At 46.5% G+C, this 18993-nt stretch overlaps 2 protein-coding genes across 2 annotated transcripts in view; both read left to right on the forward strand.

The window, feature by feature from the left end:
- plxna3 (plexin A3) overlaps window positions 1-13861 on the forward strand; it is a 29007-nt gene extending 15146 nt beyond the window's left edge. The window contains exons 7-38 of the mRNA XM_058084203.1: window positions 318-458; window positions 555-655; window positions 1963-2086; window positions 2162-2312; window positions 2392-2491; window positions 2798-2912; window positions 3539-3739; window positions 4312-4408; window positions 4474-4664; window positions 4746-4894; window positions 5041-5161; window positions 5243-5379; window positions 5448-5618; window positions 5709-5802; window positions 5941-6060; window positions 6129-6248; window positions 6316-6459; window positions 6537-6771; window positions 6855-6997; window positions 7376-7531; window positions 7606-7706; window positions 7773-7839; window positions 7928-8074; window positions 8151-8310; window positions 9097-9200; window positions 9271-9367; window positions 9428-9505; window positions 9582-9694; window positions 9775-9944; window positions 10025-10237; window positions 10929-11079; window positions 11160-13861. Coding sequence (XP_057940186.1) covers window positions 318-458; window positions 555-655; window positions 1963-2086; window positions 2162-2312; window positions 2392-2491; window positions 2798-2912; window positions 3539-3739; window positions 4312-4408; window positions 4474-4664; window positions 4746-4894; window positions 5041-5161; window positions 5243-5379; window positions 5448-5618; window positions 5709-5802; window positions 5941-6060; window positions 6129-6248; window positions 6316-6459; window positions 6537-6771; window positions 6855-6997; window positions 7376-7531; window positions 7606-7706; window positions 7773-7839; window positions 7928-8074; window positions 8151-8310; window positions 9097-9200; window positions 9271-9367; window positions 9428-9505; window positions 9582-9694; window positions 9775-9944; window positions 10025-10237; window positions 10929-11079; window positions 11160-11252 — 4305 coding nt within the window. The 3' untranslated portion in view covers window positions 11253-13861. The remainder of the gene's footprint in view (window positions 1-317; window positions 459-554; window positions 656-1962; window positions 2087-2161; window positions 2313-2391; window positions 2492-2797; window positions 2913-3538; window positions 3740-4311; window positions 4409-4473; window positions 4665-4745; window positions 4895-5040; window positions 5162-5242; window positions 5380-5447; window positions 5619-5708; window positions 5803-5940; window positions 6061-6128; window positions 6249-6315; window positions 6460-6536; window positions 6772-6854; window positions 6998-7375; window positions 7532-7605; window positions 7707-7772; window positions 7840-7927; window positions 8075-8150; window positions 8311-9096; window positions 9201-9270; window positions 9368-9427; window positions 9506-9581; window positions 9695-9774; window positions 9945-10024; window positions 10238-10928; window positions 11080-11159) is intronic.
- A 328-nt stretch (window positions 13862-14189) lies between these two features.
- On the forward strand, window positions 14190-18897 carry bcap31 (B cell receptor associated protein 31). The gene is made up of 8 exons (XM_058083596.1): window positions 14190-14356; window positions 15335-15428; window positions 15533-15633; window positions 15841-15985; window positions 17041-17176; window positions 18201-18327; window positions 18405-18505; window positions 18603-18897. Exons 2-8 carry the CDS (start codon window positions 15337-15339, stop codon window positions 18627-18629), a joined length of 729 nt encoding a protein of 242 aa, XP_057939579.1. The 5' UTR covers window positions 14190-14356; window positions 15335-15336; the 3' UTR covers window positions 18630-18897.
- The last annotated feature ends 96 nt before the right edge of the window (window positions 18898-18993 follow it).

Consider the following 18993-nt stretch of genomic DNA (forward strand, 5'->3'; position numbering starts at 1 on the left):
CCCCCACCCCCATGCTGCTCACTATCTGTGTGTGTGTGTGTGTGTCTGGGGGGGGGTGTAACTCATCAGCTCTAATTAAGTCCAAGTGTACAGCTAATGAACACACTGGCGACTACACACACTACTTCCTCTTACCTGTCGGTGCTTCCCTCCTCAGAAGCTCCCACTGAACCCCTCCCCTCCCTCCTCAGTGTTGTTTTTTTGGGTCACGGGGTAGGTGGGTGCTTCTGAGTCATGAACATGATGATACATACTGTACATGCATGCGTACATGTGTGTTCATGCCATGTGTGTGTGTGTGTGTGTGTGTTTTTCAGATCCGCGTGGATGGAGTCCCGCCGCCTTCCAATAATGCTTTGCTGTATGAGACGGTGACCGTAGTGGAAGGGAAACCCATCCTGAGAGACATGATGTTTAGTCCAGACCAGTTGTACATCTACCTGCTCAGTGACAGACAGGTATGCACACTCATAAGCATACAGCCATGATTTATATATATGTGTGTGTGTGTGTGTGTGTGACACGTGGTCGGCCATGATGTGTTGCTTTTTTAGGTGAGCAGATTTCCTGTGGAGACATGTGAGCAGTATCAGTCTTGTTCCGAGTGTCTGTCCTCAGGAGACCCGCATTGTGGATGGTGTGTCCTCTACAACAAGTAAGACATCATGTACACATGGCTCATACTCCTGAATCGGGTACCAGAATCATATTTATTGATAATTTGCATATTAAAGTGTTTTCATATTAACATACAAATGCTAAAATGTATTTATTATTATTCATTTTCGACTGCTTATCCTCACGAGGGTCGCTGGAGTCTATCCCAGCTGTCTTTGGGCGGTACACCAGTCCAGGTGGCCAGCCAATTACAGGGCACATAAATTAAATAATTAAAAAAATGAAAATTAATTTAAAAAATTAAATAAAGCAGTCGCTAATTAACCTAGCATGTTTTTTGGAATGTGGGAGGAAGCCGGAGAAAACCCACGCATGCATGGGGAGAACATGCAAACTCCACGCAGAGATGGCCGAAGGTGGAATTGAACCCAAGTCTCCTAGCTGTGAGGTCTGCGCGCTAACCACTCGACTACCGTGCAGAATCAATATACAGAATCATATTCTTCTTTCTCCATCCAACCCTGTCTTCTGCATCTGTCTCTCTCACACCAAATACCCTCATGTCCTCCTTCACTACGTCCGTAAACTTCCTCTTTGGTCTTCCTCTACGGCTCCTACCTGGCAACATCCTTCTACCAATATATTCACTATCTCTCCTCTGGACATGTCCCAACCATCTCAGTCTGGCCTCTCTGACTTTATCTCCAAGGCCTCTAACATGTAATGTCCCTCTGACGTACTCCTTCCTGATCCTATCCATCCTGGTCACTCCCACTTTCAGGAGAATCATCTCCATTCGGTATACACCGTATATGTAGACATGCACACACATTCGAGTTTTGGTGTAGTCATCACTGTGCTATATGGATACGACCACAGCCTGGATGCTGTTGCAGTTAACGAGGTGTTCTCCATGTTCTGTCAATCACGAGACACTCATCGGGAATGCAAAGTCAGCTTTGGGAAGTCGTACAGTAGCACTGAGTGTATTTAACTAGAAATCATTTTTGTTTTCTTTCACACAAAACCACTAAAGGTGTTCTGACGCTCGCTTCTGATTGGTGGGTGTGTGCTTGCGCGCGGGTGTGTGTGAGCATTTATAGAAACGTTAATGAGGCCTCATGGGAAGACACACACACACACACACACACACACACAGTGTGTGGTCCTGTTTGATGTTTGAAGTCCAGGTGGAGGCGTTTCCTCTTTACTGTAACATCAAGCAAGTTGCCCTTCAATATAAAAGCACTTTGCTTGTTTTTTTCAATTGAAGTCGTCAAGCATCTATTGATTTTTGTCTATTCTGGGCCAACATCATAATCAGTGGTCATGTGACCCCCGCAGATGTTCCAGACGGGAAGCATGTCAAAAGTGGGCAGAGCCTCAGCACTTCAACACCCAGCTGGAGCAGTGTGTCAACATCTCCGTTACCCCTAGCAACATGTCCGTCACCGCACCCGCCACGCAGGTACGTACAGTGGCATTCAGGCTCCTCTGTCAATCAACCGAGAGAAATATCATTGAGTCACTTCATTGTGCGCAGCTGACCATACACGTGCACAATGTACCTATGCTGTCCGGGGGCGTGTCCTGCGTCTTCGAGGACATCAGCGAAACCCCGGCAGAGGTTGTGGGCAAAGATCAGGTGACATGCACTTCCCCGACGCTAAGAGACCTGCCGGCACATTCCTACGGTAATACACACACGTGTTGTACTTGTCATGCACACACGTGCGACATACATACACTAATAAGACGATATTGTGTTCTTAGGAGAGAAACGAGACATCCAACTCAGTCTTCGATCCAGTGAGACGGGACGCAACTTCATCAGCACCAATCTGACCTTCTACAATTGCTCCGTGCTCAACTCGTAAGCCTGTCGTCGCCGTGTCCACAGAGTCTCCTCTGTCCTTGCGTCCTCTTCGGTCTTAAAGTGCTCATTGACACTAAAAACAACTACAAAATGAAAGTACTCACTTAATAAAACAACATATTGAGCACAGTACTACAGAGGGGGCGTCCAGTCCCAGGTGTGACGTCACCCCAGATGCCGGAAAGAAACTGTTTTTAGTGATAAAACCCCCAAAAATTGGAGCACACATCTAATATAGGGACTTTCAATGTCATTTTCCACACCAAAAATATTAACGTGTTCTCCCGACTTCCTGTCTTGTAGGTGCACATCCTGTGTGAGCAGCATGTTTCCATGTCATTGGTGCAAATATCGTCATATATGCACCAACAATCTGGAGGACTGCTCCTTCCTGGAGGGGCGGGTCAGCACCTCCCAGGTAAATCTTCTTTCACACTGAGCACGTTCACTCGATCTCTTGCTTTTATATAGCCTCCTCCCAGTTAGTACAGCAGGCTGTGCTCTGGTCCACTTCCTGCGGCGCTAATGGGCTTCCTGTCAGTCACAAAGCAATTAATTACTGTGGCAATGCTCTTGTTAATGAAGCTTTCACTCCACTGTGGGAGTGTGCTTGTGTGTGTCTGTGTTTTCTGTTATGGGAAGTCACCAAGCTTAGATCTAGCGGCTGTTGTGAAAGACATTTGTCTGAGTCCAAGGTATTGTCCATACGTATGAATTAGAGTGGGAATGATTGTTTGCCCTGTGATTGGCTGGCGGCCAGTCCAGGGTGACCCTAATGAGGATAAGTGGCATAGAAAATGGATGGATGAATGTCCTTATTGTGGAAATCGGTGTCTTTACGATGTCGCTAAATGTCCTCATTGTGTGTCCAAATGTCCTTCCCATGTGACTAAATTTCCCCACCGGGTCTCTAAATGGCCTCATAGTCCGTTTAACTGTCCACACTGTCTCTGTCACGTCTCCTGTCCTAATATTGTTGTGCAGCCAAGTGCAACGTGTCATGAGTCGGCCATGTTGTTGATTATGTGATTTTCCTATTCGCAGGGCTGTCCTCAGATCGTACCCACGTCAGACATCTTGGTTCCGGCCGGTCTGGTTCGTCCAATCACGTTGCGAGCCCGTAACCTTCCTCAACCTCAGTCGGGACAGAAGAACTACGAGTGTGTATTTCACATTCAAGGAAAAGTCCAACGCGTGCCAGCGGTCCGCTTCAACTCGTCCTGCATTCAGTGTCAGAACACCTCGGTGAGACTACCCTGTTCAGCATATTTTTATTTTTATTTTTATTTTTATTTTTATTTTTATTTTTATTTTTATTTTTATTTTTATTTTTATTTTTATTTTTATTTTTATTTTTATTTTTATTTTTATTTTTATTTTTATTTTTATTTTTATTTTTATTTTTATTTTTATTTATTTTTATGGGTTTATTATTTTATTTGGCCAGCCCTTTTTTGCAGTGTGGCCTTTCTGTATATAAATACATGTCCACTTGTGTTACCATGGCAACAGAGCAAGGTTACCATAGAGACAACACATGCTCGGTTTTCATGTGTGACATCAGAGCCAATATGAACATGCAGTGTCACATGATCTCACGCCATCACTGACCAGGGAGGTTTACAGTACAGATTGTGTGTGTGTGTTGAAGCCATTGGGGGGGGCTCAGCTGGAAGACTTTAATGGGAAATAAATGTGTTAGACACACATGCAAAGAGCTATTATGAAATATATTGTATTTTTGAGTCGTTGAGTACTTGTATGTATGTCTATGACACCATTGTCCTGTTTGCTTTACGAGTATTCTCTCGTTCCAGTACTGGTACGAGGGTACAGAGGCCGCTGACCTTCCAGTGGACTTCAACATTGTCTGGGATGGAGACTTCTTGATTGACAAGCCGGTGTCCATGAAAGGTAAGGCACTTTGAGCTATATACGGACTGTTGCGTCACCGCCCGTTGTCTTGTGTGTGTTTTTAGCGTTATTGTACAAGTGCGAGGCACAGCGCTCCAGTTGCGGTCAGTGCCTGAAAGCCCCGCCCTCCTTCGAATGCGGCTGGTGTGGCGAAAATAGGAAGTGCGTGCTGCGCCAGCACTGCGCGGCGCCCGAACACAGCTGGATGCACCACGGACGCCACAACGTGCGTTGCAGCCACCCTCGCATCACCAAGGTAGGAGCGCATTACCGTGCACGCCTCATAAGCAGACGCCCCCTGCTCTGCGCTCACCTTTTTTAATATGGAATCCCGCAGATCTCGCCACTGACGGGCCCTCGTGAGGGAGGCACCCTCGTGACCATTGAGGGGGAGAACCTGGGCCTGCAGGTGAAGGAGATTACGCATGTTCAGGTGGCCGGTGTGCGCTGTAACCCCGTCCCATCGCTGTATGTCAGCGCCGAGAGGTTAGTGTGTCTTCTTCTACTGGCTTAAGTCCTTCCAGTATCTCCAAGATCTAGCTGGAGGTCTCAGTAGGACATGCTTCATGAATGCAGATCAGACCTTAGCGAGCTCATAATGTTGTCTGCTATCTGATTGTATGTGCATGCAGGGTGGTGTGTGACATGGCGGAGGCGTTGCTGCCTCATTCTCCAGGCGGTTCTGTGGAGCTGTGTATTGGCGTGTGCAGTGCAGAGTACCGCACCATGTCCACTCAGACGTATGCCTTTGTGGTAAGGTTTGGATTTTGTGTTTTTTTTTTTTTTTACTTGTTGTCCAAAGTACCAGAGGACAACCTTGATGTGTTTACACAGAGTCCAAGTTTCAGTAGTGTTGGTCCAGAGAGGGGTCCAGTTTCTGGGGGAACCAGACTGACAGTAAAGGGTCGGAACTTGGACGCCGGCAGCAGTGTGTCCGTCTTCATCGACAAGGACGAGTGTCTCTTTGTCAAGTGAGTTCACAGACATGAGATTAATTAATCGCAGTCAAAGTCAAAAATCGCTCTTCTTCCTTGTCCAGACGCACCAATCGAGAGGTAGTCTGCATTACTCCCGCCTCCCCATCTGGAGTAGGACCAGCCCCTATCCGCTTGATGATTGACAAGGCAGAAGTGACCAGCTCGGAGACTAAATACCTTTACACGGAGGACCCCACCATCACTGCCATTGAACCCAACTGGACTATTCTCAAGTAGGCCACACCCACGTTCACTGTCCACCAATCAGAGCACTCCTGCCAACTGTGTTTTGTGTGTGTGTGTGTGTGTGTGCGTGTGTACAGCGGCAGCACAGTGATAACAGTTACAGGAACCAATCTGCTCACCATCCAGGAGCCCAAAATAAGAGCAAAATATGGCGGCGTGGAGACCAATAATGTAAGATTTTGAAGTTTCCTCAGGTCCTGTGTGCTAATAGATTAGCCACCTTAGCTTGTTGATGCTGGGCCAGCAGCAAGCTACTTTTATAATGTGGCTAATTTCCCATCCTAAGTCGGTCCTCTTTCTGTCGAGCAGTTCTGCACCGTGGTCAACGACAGCGCCATGACATGTTTGGCTCCCGGGCTGGTATTCGGCAAAACAAAGCCACCAGAGGGAGCGCTGCGTGCTGATGAGTTTGGCTTCATCTTGGATCAGGTGATGTTTGAGTACGTTTCGATTATATTTTTCTCTTTACTGAATCAAATTTACATTTTGGCCTGCAGGTGTCCTCTCTGCTGGTGCTTAACTCTACCCCCTTCACACACTACCCCAACCCCATCTTTGACTCTCTGGGGACCTCTGGGATTCTGGAGGTCAAGCCAGGTTCTCCCATCATCCTCAAGGTGAGAAACGGCAGAGGAAGGTAAGACTGGGAAGGCCAGGACATCTTTGAACTTTGTGCTCGTGCAGGGAAAGAACCTGGTCCCACCTGCTCCTGGCAACAGCCGCCTCAACTACACAGTCCTCATTGGGGAGTCTCCATGCTTGTTGACTGTTTCGGAACATCAGCTCCTCTGTGATTCGCCGGAGCTGACCGGGGAGCAACGTGTGGTGGTGAGTTAGCCCCGCCCCTTCACTTGTCATTCAACGTTGTCTACGCTCGGCTCTGACGCCTAGCTGTGGTCTCGTAGATCCTGGTGGGAGGTCTGGAATTCTCCCCGGGAATGCTGCACATTTATTCAGACAGCGCTCTCACATTGCCCGCGATCATCGGCATCGGAGCTGGCGGCGGCGTGCTGCTGGTGGCCATCATCGCTGTCCTCATTGCGTACAAGAGAAAGACCCGCGACGCTGACCGCACGCTAAAACGTCTCCAGCTGCAGATGGACAACCTCGAAAGCAGGGTGGCGCTAGAGTGCAAGGAGGGTACGCGCACCAACACGCAATCATCGCTGTGTGTGTGTGTGTGTATCGGTATTCATCTGTTTGTGTATGTGTTTGTTGTGTAGCGTTTGCCGAGCTGCAGACTGACATTCAGGAGCTGACCAATGACATGGATGGAGTCAAGATTCCCTTCTTGGAATATCGCACTTATACCATGAGAGTCATGTTCCCTGGAATAGAAGAACACCCCGTACTCAAGGAGCTGGATGTATGTCACTTATGGAAAATAGGAATTTGATTTTGAAGTTTCTGCATTATAACAATAGTGGTCTTGCTGTTGGTCTTGTCACCCAGACCATTATGGTCTTCTTGTCCGTGGTGGTGGAACGTTGAGATTAGGAGTACTTTCCTAAAGGGGTGGGACTAAGGGACATAACTGGACTGTGAAGATCAGAATGCTAGCTGGTTAGTTAGGGGATCAAATACATGTTTCACATCTGTAGCATCCACACCAGTCAGTATGGGTTGCTATGGCAACAATAGGTGTCAGTACATTTTTCACATATATTTGCATTTGGATCAGATCAAGCTGGTTTTGGGACTGAAGACCTTGTATTGATTTAAGTGTGTGTGTGTGTGTGTTCAGTCTCCAGCCAACGTGGAGAAAGCCCTGCGACTTTTCAGTCAGCTCCTCAACAACAAAATGTTCCTGTTGACCTTCATCCACACGCTGGAGGCTCAGCGGTCCTTCTCCATGCGCGACCGTGGCAACGTGGCCTCACTGCTAATGGCCGCGCTGCAGGTACCAATCCGGTCTGTCTGCTAACGGCGGCAAAAGGTCGCGGTATACGCTAACATTCCATGGCTTTCTGTCAGGGTCGCATGGAGTACGCCACGGTGGTGCTCAAGCAACTGCTGGCTGACCTCATTGAGAAGAACTTGGAGAACCGGAATCATCCCAAACTGCTGCTGAGGAGGTCCGTGAACGACATTTCACCCTGAGCTGTCTTTTGTGAAATGACCTATGACCTTGTCCTCCACAGGACGGAGTCTGTGGCTGAAAAGATGCTGACCAACTGGTTCACCTTCCTCTTGTATCGATTCCTCAAGGTGACCTTTGCACTCATGAAGGTAGAAAAGAAGGATGCCATGTTTGACTCCTTCTACTGTGCCCCCCCCACCCCCACCCCCAAATCAGGAATGTGCAGGGGAGCCTCTGTTCATGTTGTACTGCGCCATCAAGCAGCAGATGGAGAAGGGTCCCATTGACGCCATCACAGGCGAAGCTCGTTACTCTTTGAGCGAGGACAAACTCATCAGGCAGCAGATTGACTACAAGCAGCTGGTAATGCACACACACACACACACACACACATATATATATCCAAGTGTCTGTCCACTCACGACGCCATCTTCCTTAGACCTTGATGTGCATCCCTCCGGAGGGCGAGGCTGGCACGGAGGTGCCAGTCAAGGTGCTGAACTGTGACACGGTGACGCAGGTCAAAGACAAGCTTCTGGACGCCGTCTACAAAGGAATTCCCTTCTCACAGAGACTTCAGGCGGATGACATGGACCTTGGTAAATTCCTCCTCTCACGTGACCTTCACAAGTTCATCTAAGACAGACGAGGGGGGGCATTTTTACTCCTTTTAAAATTGATAATACAGTAAACCTCGGATATATCGGATTCAATTGTTCCCACTGGTTTTGTCCGATATAAGCGAAATCCGTTATATGCGTATACCGGAAAATGTCCGTTTTACGCATATATCTGATTTATATCCGGTATATGCGTAAATCACATTTTATCCGTTATAAAAAGGCACTTCCTTGACTGTTTCCAATGTACCTGGACGCGCAGGCAACGCTGCAAATGACGTCGTATAGCGGCCTGTCACGATTCGGCAAATCGGGGCGCCACGATGCGGCCATCCGATATATGCGAGGGAAATTTAATGGAAATGCATTGGAACGGGACTGGAGATTTTGTCCGAAATAGGCGAAATCCGTTATAAAAAATCCGATATATGCAATGAATTTTTATTGGAAATGCATTACAGAAAAATCGGTTCTTTTTTATCTGTCCGTTGTGAGCGAATTTCCGATATATCCGAGGTTTACTGTACTGTTTAAATGTGTGTTTAAGAAAGCTGAATCCTACTGTTTTCAGTGTTTACAGTTCAATAAATATTTGTTTAAACTTGAGACCTGTAATATTTATCATTGTAATTTTGTCATATAAATTGAGGGAGCAAAAGCAGAAAAGGCCACAAATATCGTCCATCAGCCGGAAAAAAAAACATATCGGTCGATCCCTATTATTAACATTAACTAACTAACGTGTTTGTGTGTATGTGCATTTAGAGTGGCGTCAAGGTCGCCTGACGAGGATCATCCTGCAGGACGAAGACGTGACCACCAAGATCGAGAGCGACTGGAAGAGGCTCAACACTCTGGCTCACTATCAGGTACGCCCTTGTCACGTGACCGTCGACGTCCGCCTCCACGGGAGATGAACTTGTCGATGTGTATTGCAAGGTGACAGACGGCTCCCTGGTGGCGTTGGTCCAGAAGCAGGTTTCGGCGTATAACATCGCTAACAGCTTCACTTTCACGAGATCGCTCAGCAGATACGGTACGTACACACACACACACACACACTATTATGTAAGTAATTGTGCTTTTGTGTGTGCAGAGTCGCTACTGCGCACGTCCAGTAGTCCTGACAGTCTGAGGTCCAGAGCGCCCATGATCACTCCAGACCAGGAGACAGGTAGCCGCCATCTTGCGACGCTTATAGTGTGCTGATGTGTGTGTCAGTCATACACTTAACCTTTTGTGTGTTTTAGGAACAAAACTGTGGCACCTGGTCAAGAACCACGAGCACAGTGACCAGCGAGAAGGAGACCGAGGTAGCAAGATGGTGTCCGAGATCTACCTGACGCGTCTGTTGGCCACCAAGGTCTCACACACACACAAAAGATACACAAAACATTGGAGTGACTGTGACTGACACGCTGCCCTATTCTCCTTCACCACCAGGGGACACTGCAGAAATTTGTGGATGACCTTTTTGAGACCGTCTTCAGCACCGCCCACCGCGGCTCCGCTCTACCTTTGGCCATCAAATACATGTTCGACTTCCTGGACGAGCAGGCCGACAAACGCCAGATCAGCGACCCGGACGTGCGGCACACCTGGAAGAGCAACTGGTACGACTGGACTACACCGTCTGCGTCACCTTGACCGTATAAAGCTATAATAAACATTGTCTCCTGTCCACATGTTCTAGCCTTCCTCTCAGGTTCTGGGTCAACGTCATCAAGAACCCGCAGTTTGTGTTCGACATCCACAAAAGTAGCATCACAGACGCGTGCCTCTCGGTTGTCGCTCAGACCTTCATGGACTCCTGTTCCACATCCGAACACAGACTTGGAAAAGACTCGCCGTCCAATAAGCTGCTCTACGCAAAGGACATCCCCAACTACAAAAGCTGGGTGGAGAGGTAGCTAATATATCTAACGCTAATATATCTAACGATCCACAGATGGGGCTATAAACTGATGGAACCATGTACTATAAAAGAATAGAACACTATAAAAGAAGGAACATAAGTCTGTCATTTTCATGGTTCATCTAACTTATGACAAAGTGGAATTAATGTACTTCTGTGAATAATTTTAGGGAAAAAGACAACAAAATTCGCTCACAACGGACAGATAAAAAAGAACCGATTTTTCTGTAATGCATTTCCAATAAAAATTCATTGCATATATCGGATTTTTTTATAACGGATTTCGCCTATTTCGGACAAAATCTCCAGTCCCGTTCCAATGCATTTCCATTAAATTTCCCTCGCATATATCGGATGGCCGCATCGTGGCGCTCCAATTCGCCGAATCGTGACAGGCCGCTATACGACGTCATTTGCAGCGTTTGCAGCGTTGCCTGCGTGTCCAGGTACATTGGAAACATAGTCAAGGAAGTGCCTTTTTATAACGGATAAAATTCGATTTACGCATATACCGGATATAAATCCGATATATGCGTAAAACGGACATTTTCCGGTATACGCATATAACTGATTTCGCTTATATCAGACAAAACCAGTGGGAACAATTGAATCCGATATATCCGAGGTTTACTGTATCAACGGTAGCTAGCATGCTAAGCCGAGTGTTTCGTGTGTCTCGCAGGTATTACAGAGACATCGCTAAAATGCCAAGCATCAGCGATCAGGACATGGACGCTTACCTGGTGGAGCAGTCCCGTCTCCACGGCAGCGAGTTTAACACGCTGAGCGCGCTCAGTGAGCTTTACTTCTACATCAACAAGTACAAAGAAGAGGTGAGTGCCGTTCTCGAGCAACTGCACTGAGCATCGGTGCTCAGTTTTCCTGAACTGACATTCAGCGTTGTCGTGTGCAGGTTGTGACGGCCCTGGATCGTGATGCCTACTGTCGCAAACACAAACTGCGTCACAAATTGGAACAAGCCATCAACTTGATGTCGGGAAGCTGAGGAGACCTGCTCATTGGACACTGGGCCTGGGGGGGCGGGGCCTTTTTTTCTGAACTGCACCAATCAATCAATCAACGTGTTATTTATTTGCCAATCCATCACGGAGCCACTTGAGCGCTGGGCTGGCACCCAATCGTCTGGGGCCTCGCGGGGGGCGGCACCAGTCAAAACCTCACCATTGGCCATAAATGAGCACCAACCAGGAAGTGGACAATCACGCCTGTTGATTGTGTCTACAGTATAAACCCTGCCCATTTGACACGCCCATTCACCCCCAACAGCCCCCAGCAGCCCTCAATGGTCAACTATGCTGCTCAGTGATTGGCCAGCAGACCTTGTACGTGTTTACTGCCTGACCGATCTAGACTGCGGCGCCCCTTTCGGAACATTCCAGCGCCGTCTCGACCCGCCCCCTCACCCACCCCTTTCAGGCGGGACATCATCCGCCATGATGCGAATACTGTGCCCAGCAACCAGTGCCATGGAAAGACCGGGACCAGCAGAGCAGGACCGGACTTGGACCAAAGCAGAGATCAAAGATCAAAGCTCAATTGGACTCAAAGAAAACAAAACAATAACGTTTACACGAGTCAAGGAAGCTTATGGTTGGTTCTTGGACAGGAAGGGAAGGAAAGCCACTACTGGACCAACACCACTGTGTGTGTGTGTGTATGCGCGTGTGTGTGTGTGTGTGTATGTTGTGGCGCAGCCCTTGACGTGCCACCTTTACTGTGGGGACGAATGTCTTTTACGTGGAAATTTTGGCTTGTCCACACCAAAACCACCCATTAGATTGTGTGTGTGTGTGTGTGTGCGTGCGTGTGCGTGCAGCAGACTGAAGATGCTTGTGGGAAGTGGGCGGGGTCAGGTGTAATTAGTGAAGTCACAACTCATCAAAACACACATACACACACATTTAAAGGGTATTTATTGTTTTATTTGGTTTTATTTATTGTTTACATTTTTATTTATTATGGGTGCCAACCAGCCAGTGTTTGACCTTGACACTTGACGTCAGACACTTGACTGTAGAGGAAGCGCGGAGCTGACGATGGGATTTGTTCGGCCCCGCCCACTGGACATGAATTGAGGGGTGGAGTAGCCCTCCTCTACCCTCCCCCTCCTCCTGCAGACTTGTTGTGACTGTATCATAGCAGCAGCCAATCAGTCGAGCAGACGTCTACATTAGATTGTGTTGCGGCTTCGCCTCATTGGGGGAAAAAAAAAACGTGAGGCAAAGTCGCCACTGCAGGACATTTGACACTTGTCCATGATGTCATCAAAAACATTGAAAATGAAAACATGTTTGACTTTGAAGTGTAACCATGACGACTTGCTCCATGTAATAGCCTGTGTCTTTTTTTTTTTTCTACATTGCCATTGCCTTTTGTTTGTACACTGTGACATCATCACTGAAGTGTAAACAATGCCTCACTTGTCTCTCGGCTCATTAGTTGTGACAGCACACTCACTATCACATCATCTTTAGCCTCCTGTAGCCTTAAGCAGCGAGTATGACAAATTTGTGTGAAGGCGCTGTGATTGATACACGCTGTGTTAGAGAAGAGAGCTTTATTTTGAAAGACCTTCACATCCTGCAGAAAAAAAAATCCACTGAAATATTAGCTAGTGTTGGGGTTAATCCGCCCAGCAACAGCCCAGCCCGTCCATCTTCTGCATCATTTATGATTGGGTGGCAGCCGGTCACATGACCACTTCCATGTTTAATAAATGAGGAAAATTGGATGCTACTACGGTTAGCTTGGCTGCCTGCTACGTCACATCAAGTGAAAGGTCACAGGGTCAGCGTGTCCTCTGTCCGTGTGATGTTTCCTAATCGTTTTAACCGTGACGGCGCTATACCCCCCTCCCAGCAGGACGCCACGTTAGCCTGTGAATGAACTGCCAGGAATGGGGGGCTGCATGTTGCTGATAACAGCACTCTGGCGGATGGTGGGGGTGTTGGAAAGAAGCCAAGCAAAATAAAAGTGGAGCAGCAACATGGCTGCCGCTTCGGTGAGCAAAATGTGTCCCAAAAAAAAGATAAAAGACTATCCTTTCCCCCAAAACACACCCCACTCCCTAGCGTCCTCTACAGGCTGGAAAGAAACTTGGCAAAACAATCTGGTCTGACATAAAGAAGATGACTTCGAGCGCCACCTACCGACTATGATGTTAATGAGACGAGTGCAGAAAGACTGCAGTGTGTGGGGGTGCGCGTGTGTGTCTGCGGAACAACAACGACACCTGCAGGTTTTCCCTGGTGTTGCAGGCTACATACTGTTTTCCAGCCATCACTACCTTAGCTACGTTACCCAAAGGGGAGGTACTAACTCGACTGGTCACAATTTAAAATGTCAAGAAAGCCGGCTGTTTCTGCGGCCCTCAGAAACTGTATACATAGTACCAATAGTGTCCATATTGAAGTCAGAGGTTTAACTCAGCGCCAACATATTTGCTTGCTTCGTTCCAGTTTTCCATACCTTAGCGGCAAATGGAACAGTCCATTGCATGAGAAGGGAGGGGAGCGGTCGAAACACTTATGAAAGATTACGCATTTTGATTTCGTTTTCAGCAGGTGAATTAAGACCAAAACTGTAGTATGTACCTTAAAATTAAAGGAAGCAAATTAAAGAAAAAAACAATCCGTTTTTATGAGACATTTTTTTGGGGGGGGGGGGCTAAAAATCTCGGGGTTTCGTAATGGTAGATCCCACCTGATTGAAGTGTAAATTGTGAAGTGTGCGAACTGAAACGCAGCCCAGTAGGCCTGAATTAAAATGTATGTATTTTATATTAATTATTGTGTATTTATTGTTATATAATTTACGATACATGAGCGACAAAAGACGCCGTAACACGTAGTAGCCGTCGCCAATTAGCACTGCTCCTCTTGTATGGCTGTATGTACATGGAACCAATCACATTTCGTCATCCAGATGAGCTGGCGTTTTGTACCAGGAACCGGAAGTGTCGTCTTGTCTTGGCTCAGCCGAGCGCAGCAAAGCTAAGAGCTAAACTGGGAGGCTTTGACATACATAACTTGTTAGTATTACTGCAACTATTTATTATTACTGCTGGTTAGTGTGTGCGACAATCTTCAGGTGAGTACTTTCTTCTATTTAATTTGTTAGCAACACTTCTCCAGAGCTAGCTAGGTAATTGCTTGCTAGCCTCATTATCTCAACAGACGCCAAAAGTTGTTTTTGGTCAGGTAGCTTCTGTTAGCAGTTTAGAGAATAGTCACATCTGTTTCAACACGCCACGTCAAGTCGAATTACACATTTATGTGTCATTGTATGGTTATTTAATGGATAAAGAGACGTATTTCAGGTCAAGTGGGAAACTGCGTTTGTGTTTTTTTTAACTACCTAGGGTTCGTAAAACTCCAGGAAATAGCCACCGCCTACTCTGTAGATACACAATATGCCTTTTTAATTATAGTACGAAATTGGTGTAATTCTATTAAAATTGGCTGTGTGTATGACGTAACAAATATATGGATTAAGTATACACTGTAACATGGAAGCTATCCTGTTTGGATTCAAAGGCCAAAACGTCAAAGTTTCGTATTTTTTCCAATATGACGATTGATGACTTTATCATGGCTGTCAACACAAGACTGTGTTTGGCCTGACTCAATTAGATTGGGGCCTGATTGGGCCTTTGACACAGCTGCCACGCCCCCATAACTCACAGTTTACGTGACGTGCTCGCCACTAAAGCACGTTTTTTTCAAAAATATGTTAATACCCCTGATAATTATTAGTTAAACTTATGCATAATTAAGCAAATGTTATATATTTTTTAAGTGTTTCCAAGCAAAAAAGAGGCTAAATTAACTGAAATAGCCATATATTCAGAAGACAGACATTAATATGTAGTATTCTACACTGATCACATGACTGTATCATCTGTAAACCCTTGTTTTCACTGGGAAATTAGCATATTAGTGCCTTCCTGTTTTTTTTTTTTATATTTTTGCTTCATTTTGTGGAACATTTGACATATTTTATAGTGGAAATGTTGACATGTATGATATGTATTGTAACTGTGTGTGTTTGTACGTGTGTGTCACTCAGGTATGAGTCTCCAGTGGACAGCAGTGGCCACCTTCTTGTACGTGGAGGTCTTCTTGGTTCTCCTCCTCTGTATTCCCTTCATTTCTGCTAAGAGGTACTGAACACATTCAGATGAATAACAGTTACCAACATCATTGTGCATTTTTCTAACGCAATCACTCTTATTTGTAATGGATGTGTGTGTGTGTGTTGGCCCAGATGGAACAGTGTCTTCAGGTCTCGGCTGGTCCAAACCATTGCCTTATATGGAAACACTTCCTTTATGGTGGCAATGGCCATCCTGGTCTTCCTGCTCATTGGTAAGTGTGTGCATCAGTGTGTGTATATGAATATACACTACAGTAGAACCTCTAAACTTGTCCAACGTTCTCCGGTGAGGGCCGTGTTTTTTTTTTTTTGTGTTTTTGCTGCAGATGTTTAACTGTGAGGTTCCGCTGTGCTCAAAGCAGTCGTCTGTTGTCAATGTTGTGCTGTCATGATGATGTCACATGACCGTGTCGTGCCAGACGCCGTCCGTGAGGTGAGGAAGTACAGTGTGACGGAGAAGGTGGACCTGAGCAACAACCCGACAGCCGTGGAGCACATTCACATGAAGCTCTTTCGAGCTCAGAGAAATTTGTACATCGCAGGATTCGCCCTGCTGCTCTGCCTGTGAGTACACGCGACAATACATCACATGTGCTTCTTCTACGCAGGGTTTTTTGTGTCAAAATTTAAATAAATATAATGAATAAAATATTAATTGATTGTGCTGGAATAATAGTTGTTATTTTTCATGATATTTTAACTAAATTTATCATTTGTTATTGCACGCATCACACTTCAAGTTGTTTGTTGATGTAGGAAGTGCAATGGTCAGCAGGGGGCAGTATATACACGCGCTCACACAGCAGCTCCTCGTGCACTTCCATTTTGGGACTCAAGTTAGCAGAAAGTGTTGGCAGCTGATGGGATATTTCCGGACTGTCTGTAACCCGGCGGCCATATTTGGACCACTCAGACGCCTCCTTTTTAGTCGTCTTTTTGCCCAGAATGTCCTTGAACGCATCATATGAATTCGTGAACATGCCTCGGACCTCGACCATTGATGTGCAAAACGCTTTGGGTCATGTTTCATTACATGAATGACATTAACCCCGCCCACCTCGCTCTTACATCATCACCACCTGTCAACGCCACGCGATCCGTGTGGGTGTTACTAAATATAAAGTCACTCCACGTTCAGCTGCACACACACATCATGTGTGCTGCAGCCGCTCACACCAAATGTCAGCTCACTCGGTCTAAATGTGCCTCATCTCAGCGGCACACTTTAAACTCAGTCTAAACCTGAGCTAAACTCTTTAAACTCATTCCAAAGCTGGTCTGAAGTCGCTTTCAAAAGTTGAAACTTGATTTGACTTGAAACTCTTTTGTAAACCCGATCAAAACTGCTTTTAAAACTTTAGTCACAACCTGATGTTAAACTGTGTCCAAAGCCAGTCTAAACCAAGTCTAAACGATGAGTCCAAACCCAATTTCAACTCACTTTAAATGGTCTAAACCTGATCAATTCACTTTAAACGCTTTGTAAACATTATCCAAACCCACTTTAAATTCAAAGTAAGTGTGATCTAAACACACTGTCAACTCAAATCCAGACCTGATCTGAATTGACTTAAAGTCAACCTAATGTAAACCCAATGTGTGTGTGTGTGTACATGCAGGTTGCTGCGTCGTCTGGCCACGCTTCTCTCCCAGCAGGCCTTGCTGATGGCGTCTAACGAGGCGTTCAAGAAGCAGGCGGAGGGCGCCAGTAATGCCGCCAAAAGTTTCATGGAGGAGAACCAAGTGCTGCAAGACGTAAGTCACTCCTACTCCCGCCAGCAGGGGCGCCACATACTCTGACCCTGCTGCTTTGTGACTAACTTAACACATGGCTGCCGGGCAGTGAATCACTATTTATTCGTGTGTACGCTCTATTTTTAAACGGATGGGGCGGAACCTGTCGTGGCATAGTAATAATACTTCATACTGCAGAATTACTGTTTGTAATAGTACTCTTTGCCTCCAAGATATCAATATGTCCATGCAGGTATGGACATGATCTCTTAATGCCAAGTCAGACCGGGGAAAGGGGGAGTTTGAGGGTAGAATCACGATGGCGTCAGTATGTGAAAGTGAGACGGATGTACAGCTTTAGGAAAAAAAAAAAAAAGTTTTTATAATTTATGTTGGAGACCTGTTTGACTGCATCACTGGCCAGCTGCTGCACTCAATCACTGTGTCTGTGCTGTGTGCTGTGTTCACTGACCTCATCGTCGTCAGGGCACCCCAGACTCTTTAGCATGGGTTTGACTCGCTCAACACAGACACGGATGTATAAGAGTAACAGGTGTGAATTCTAAACGCTCCTCCATCACACAGCTGCCAACCTGTGTGTGTGTGTGTGTGTGTGTGTAATGACGCGTTTCATGACCACAACCTGAAGTCAAACACAATCTGTTCCAAAGGAAATAGAATGAACATGTCTTCTTTATGGACGTCACAGCGGTTGAGTGGTTAGCGCGCGGACCTCACAGCTAGGAGACCAGGGTTCAATTCCACCCACGGCCATCTCTGTGTGGAGTTTGCATGTTCTCCCCGTGCATGCGTGGGTTTTCTCCGGGTACTCCGGTTTCCTCCCACATTCCAAAAACATGCTAGGTTAATTGGCGACTCAAATTGTCCATAGGTATGAATGTGAGTGTGAATGGTTGTTTGTCTATATGTGCCCTGTGATTGGCTGGCCACCAGTCCAGGGTGTACCCCACCTCTCGCCCGAAGACAGCTGGGATAGGAAAAAGCGATAGAAAATGAATGAATGAATGTCTTCTTTATCTGATAGAAACTACGTGACGCTGGTATTGAGGTGCCAGAGGCGGGCAAAAAAGGAGGCGGAATGCAGGAAGAGAACAAGGCTCTAAAGGACGAAGTGAAGACATTAAAGGAGGAACTAGACGCCACCAAAAAAGGTGCGACTACGCTCTGAAGGAAGCTGATGAGAACTAGCTAGCTTTTTGAAGCTTATTTTATGTGTGTGTGTGTGTAGCTCTGCAAAAGTCGGATGGTGATGTTCGTGCGATGAAGAAGCAGGCTGAAAACCTAACAGTGGAATACGACCGACTGCTGGACGAACACAGCAAGCTGCTGGTAACACACATACACACACACACTTCCTGTCTGGAAGCAGATTTTCCTCCCGCCTGCAGGAGGCGTTGCTCATGTTTTGGTCCTTTCCCTTTTGCAGGCCAGCGGTGACAAGAAGTCGGACTGAGCAGGGTGAAGATGGTCTGCGTCTCATCGTCGTCGCCCTCTCTCCGGTGTGTGTCATATCACTTCCTGTCGGCTCGTTCTTGCTTTCATCTTTTAAGACGGTTGGCTTCTCACTGAAGAATCTTTGCAAAGTACGACATCGGAGCCATAAGTTGACTCGTGTAGTTTTGCATCACGTGCGTGCTAATGTGACGCTTGAGGTTTTTTTCATGTTATGGCAGAAACTGCAAAAATAGCACGTTATTAATAAAATATACAGTACATGCAAATACTGTGCATGTGTATGTTTTTGAGCATCGCCATTGATGGTGTTCTCAATGTAACGAGCGTAGCTATGTGCGCGTGGGGTTGTTCTAAGGCAGCTG

Source organism: Doryrhamphus excisus, chromosome 10, assembly GCF_030265055.1.
Source record: "Doryrhamphus excisus isolate RoL2022-K1 chromosome 10, RoL_Dexc_1.0, whole genome shotgun sequence".
Taxonomy (NCBI): Eukaryota; Metazoa; Chordata; class Actinopteri; order Syngnathiformes; family Syngnathidae; genus Doryrhamphus; species Doryrhamphus excisus.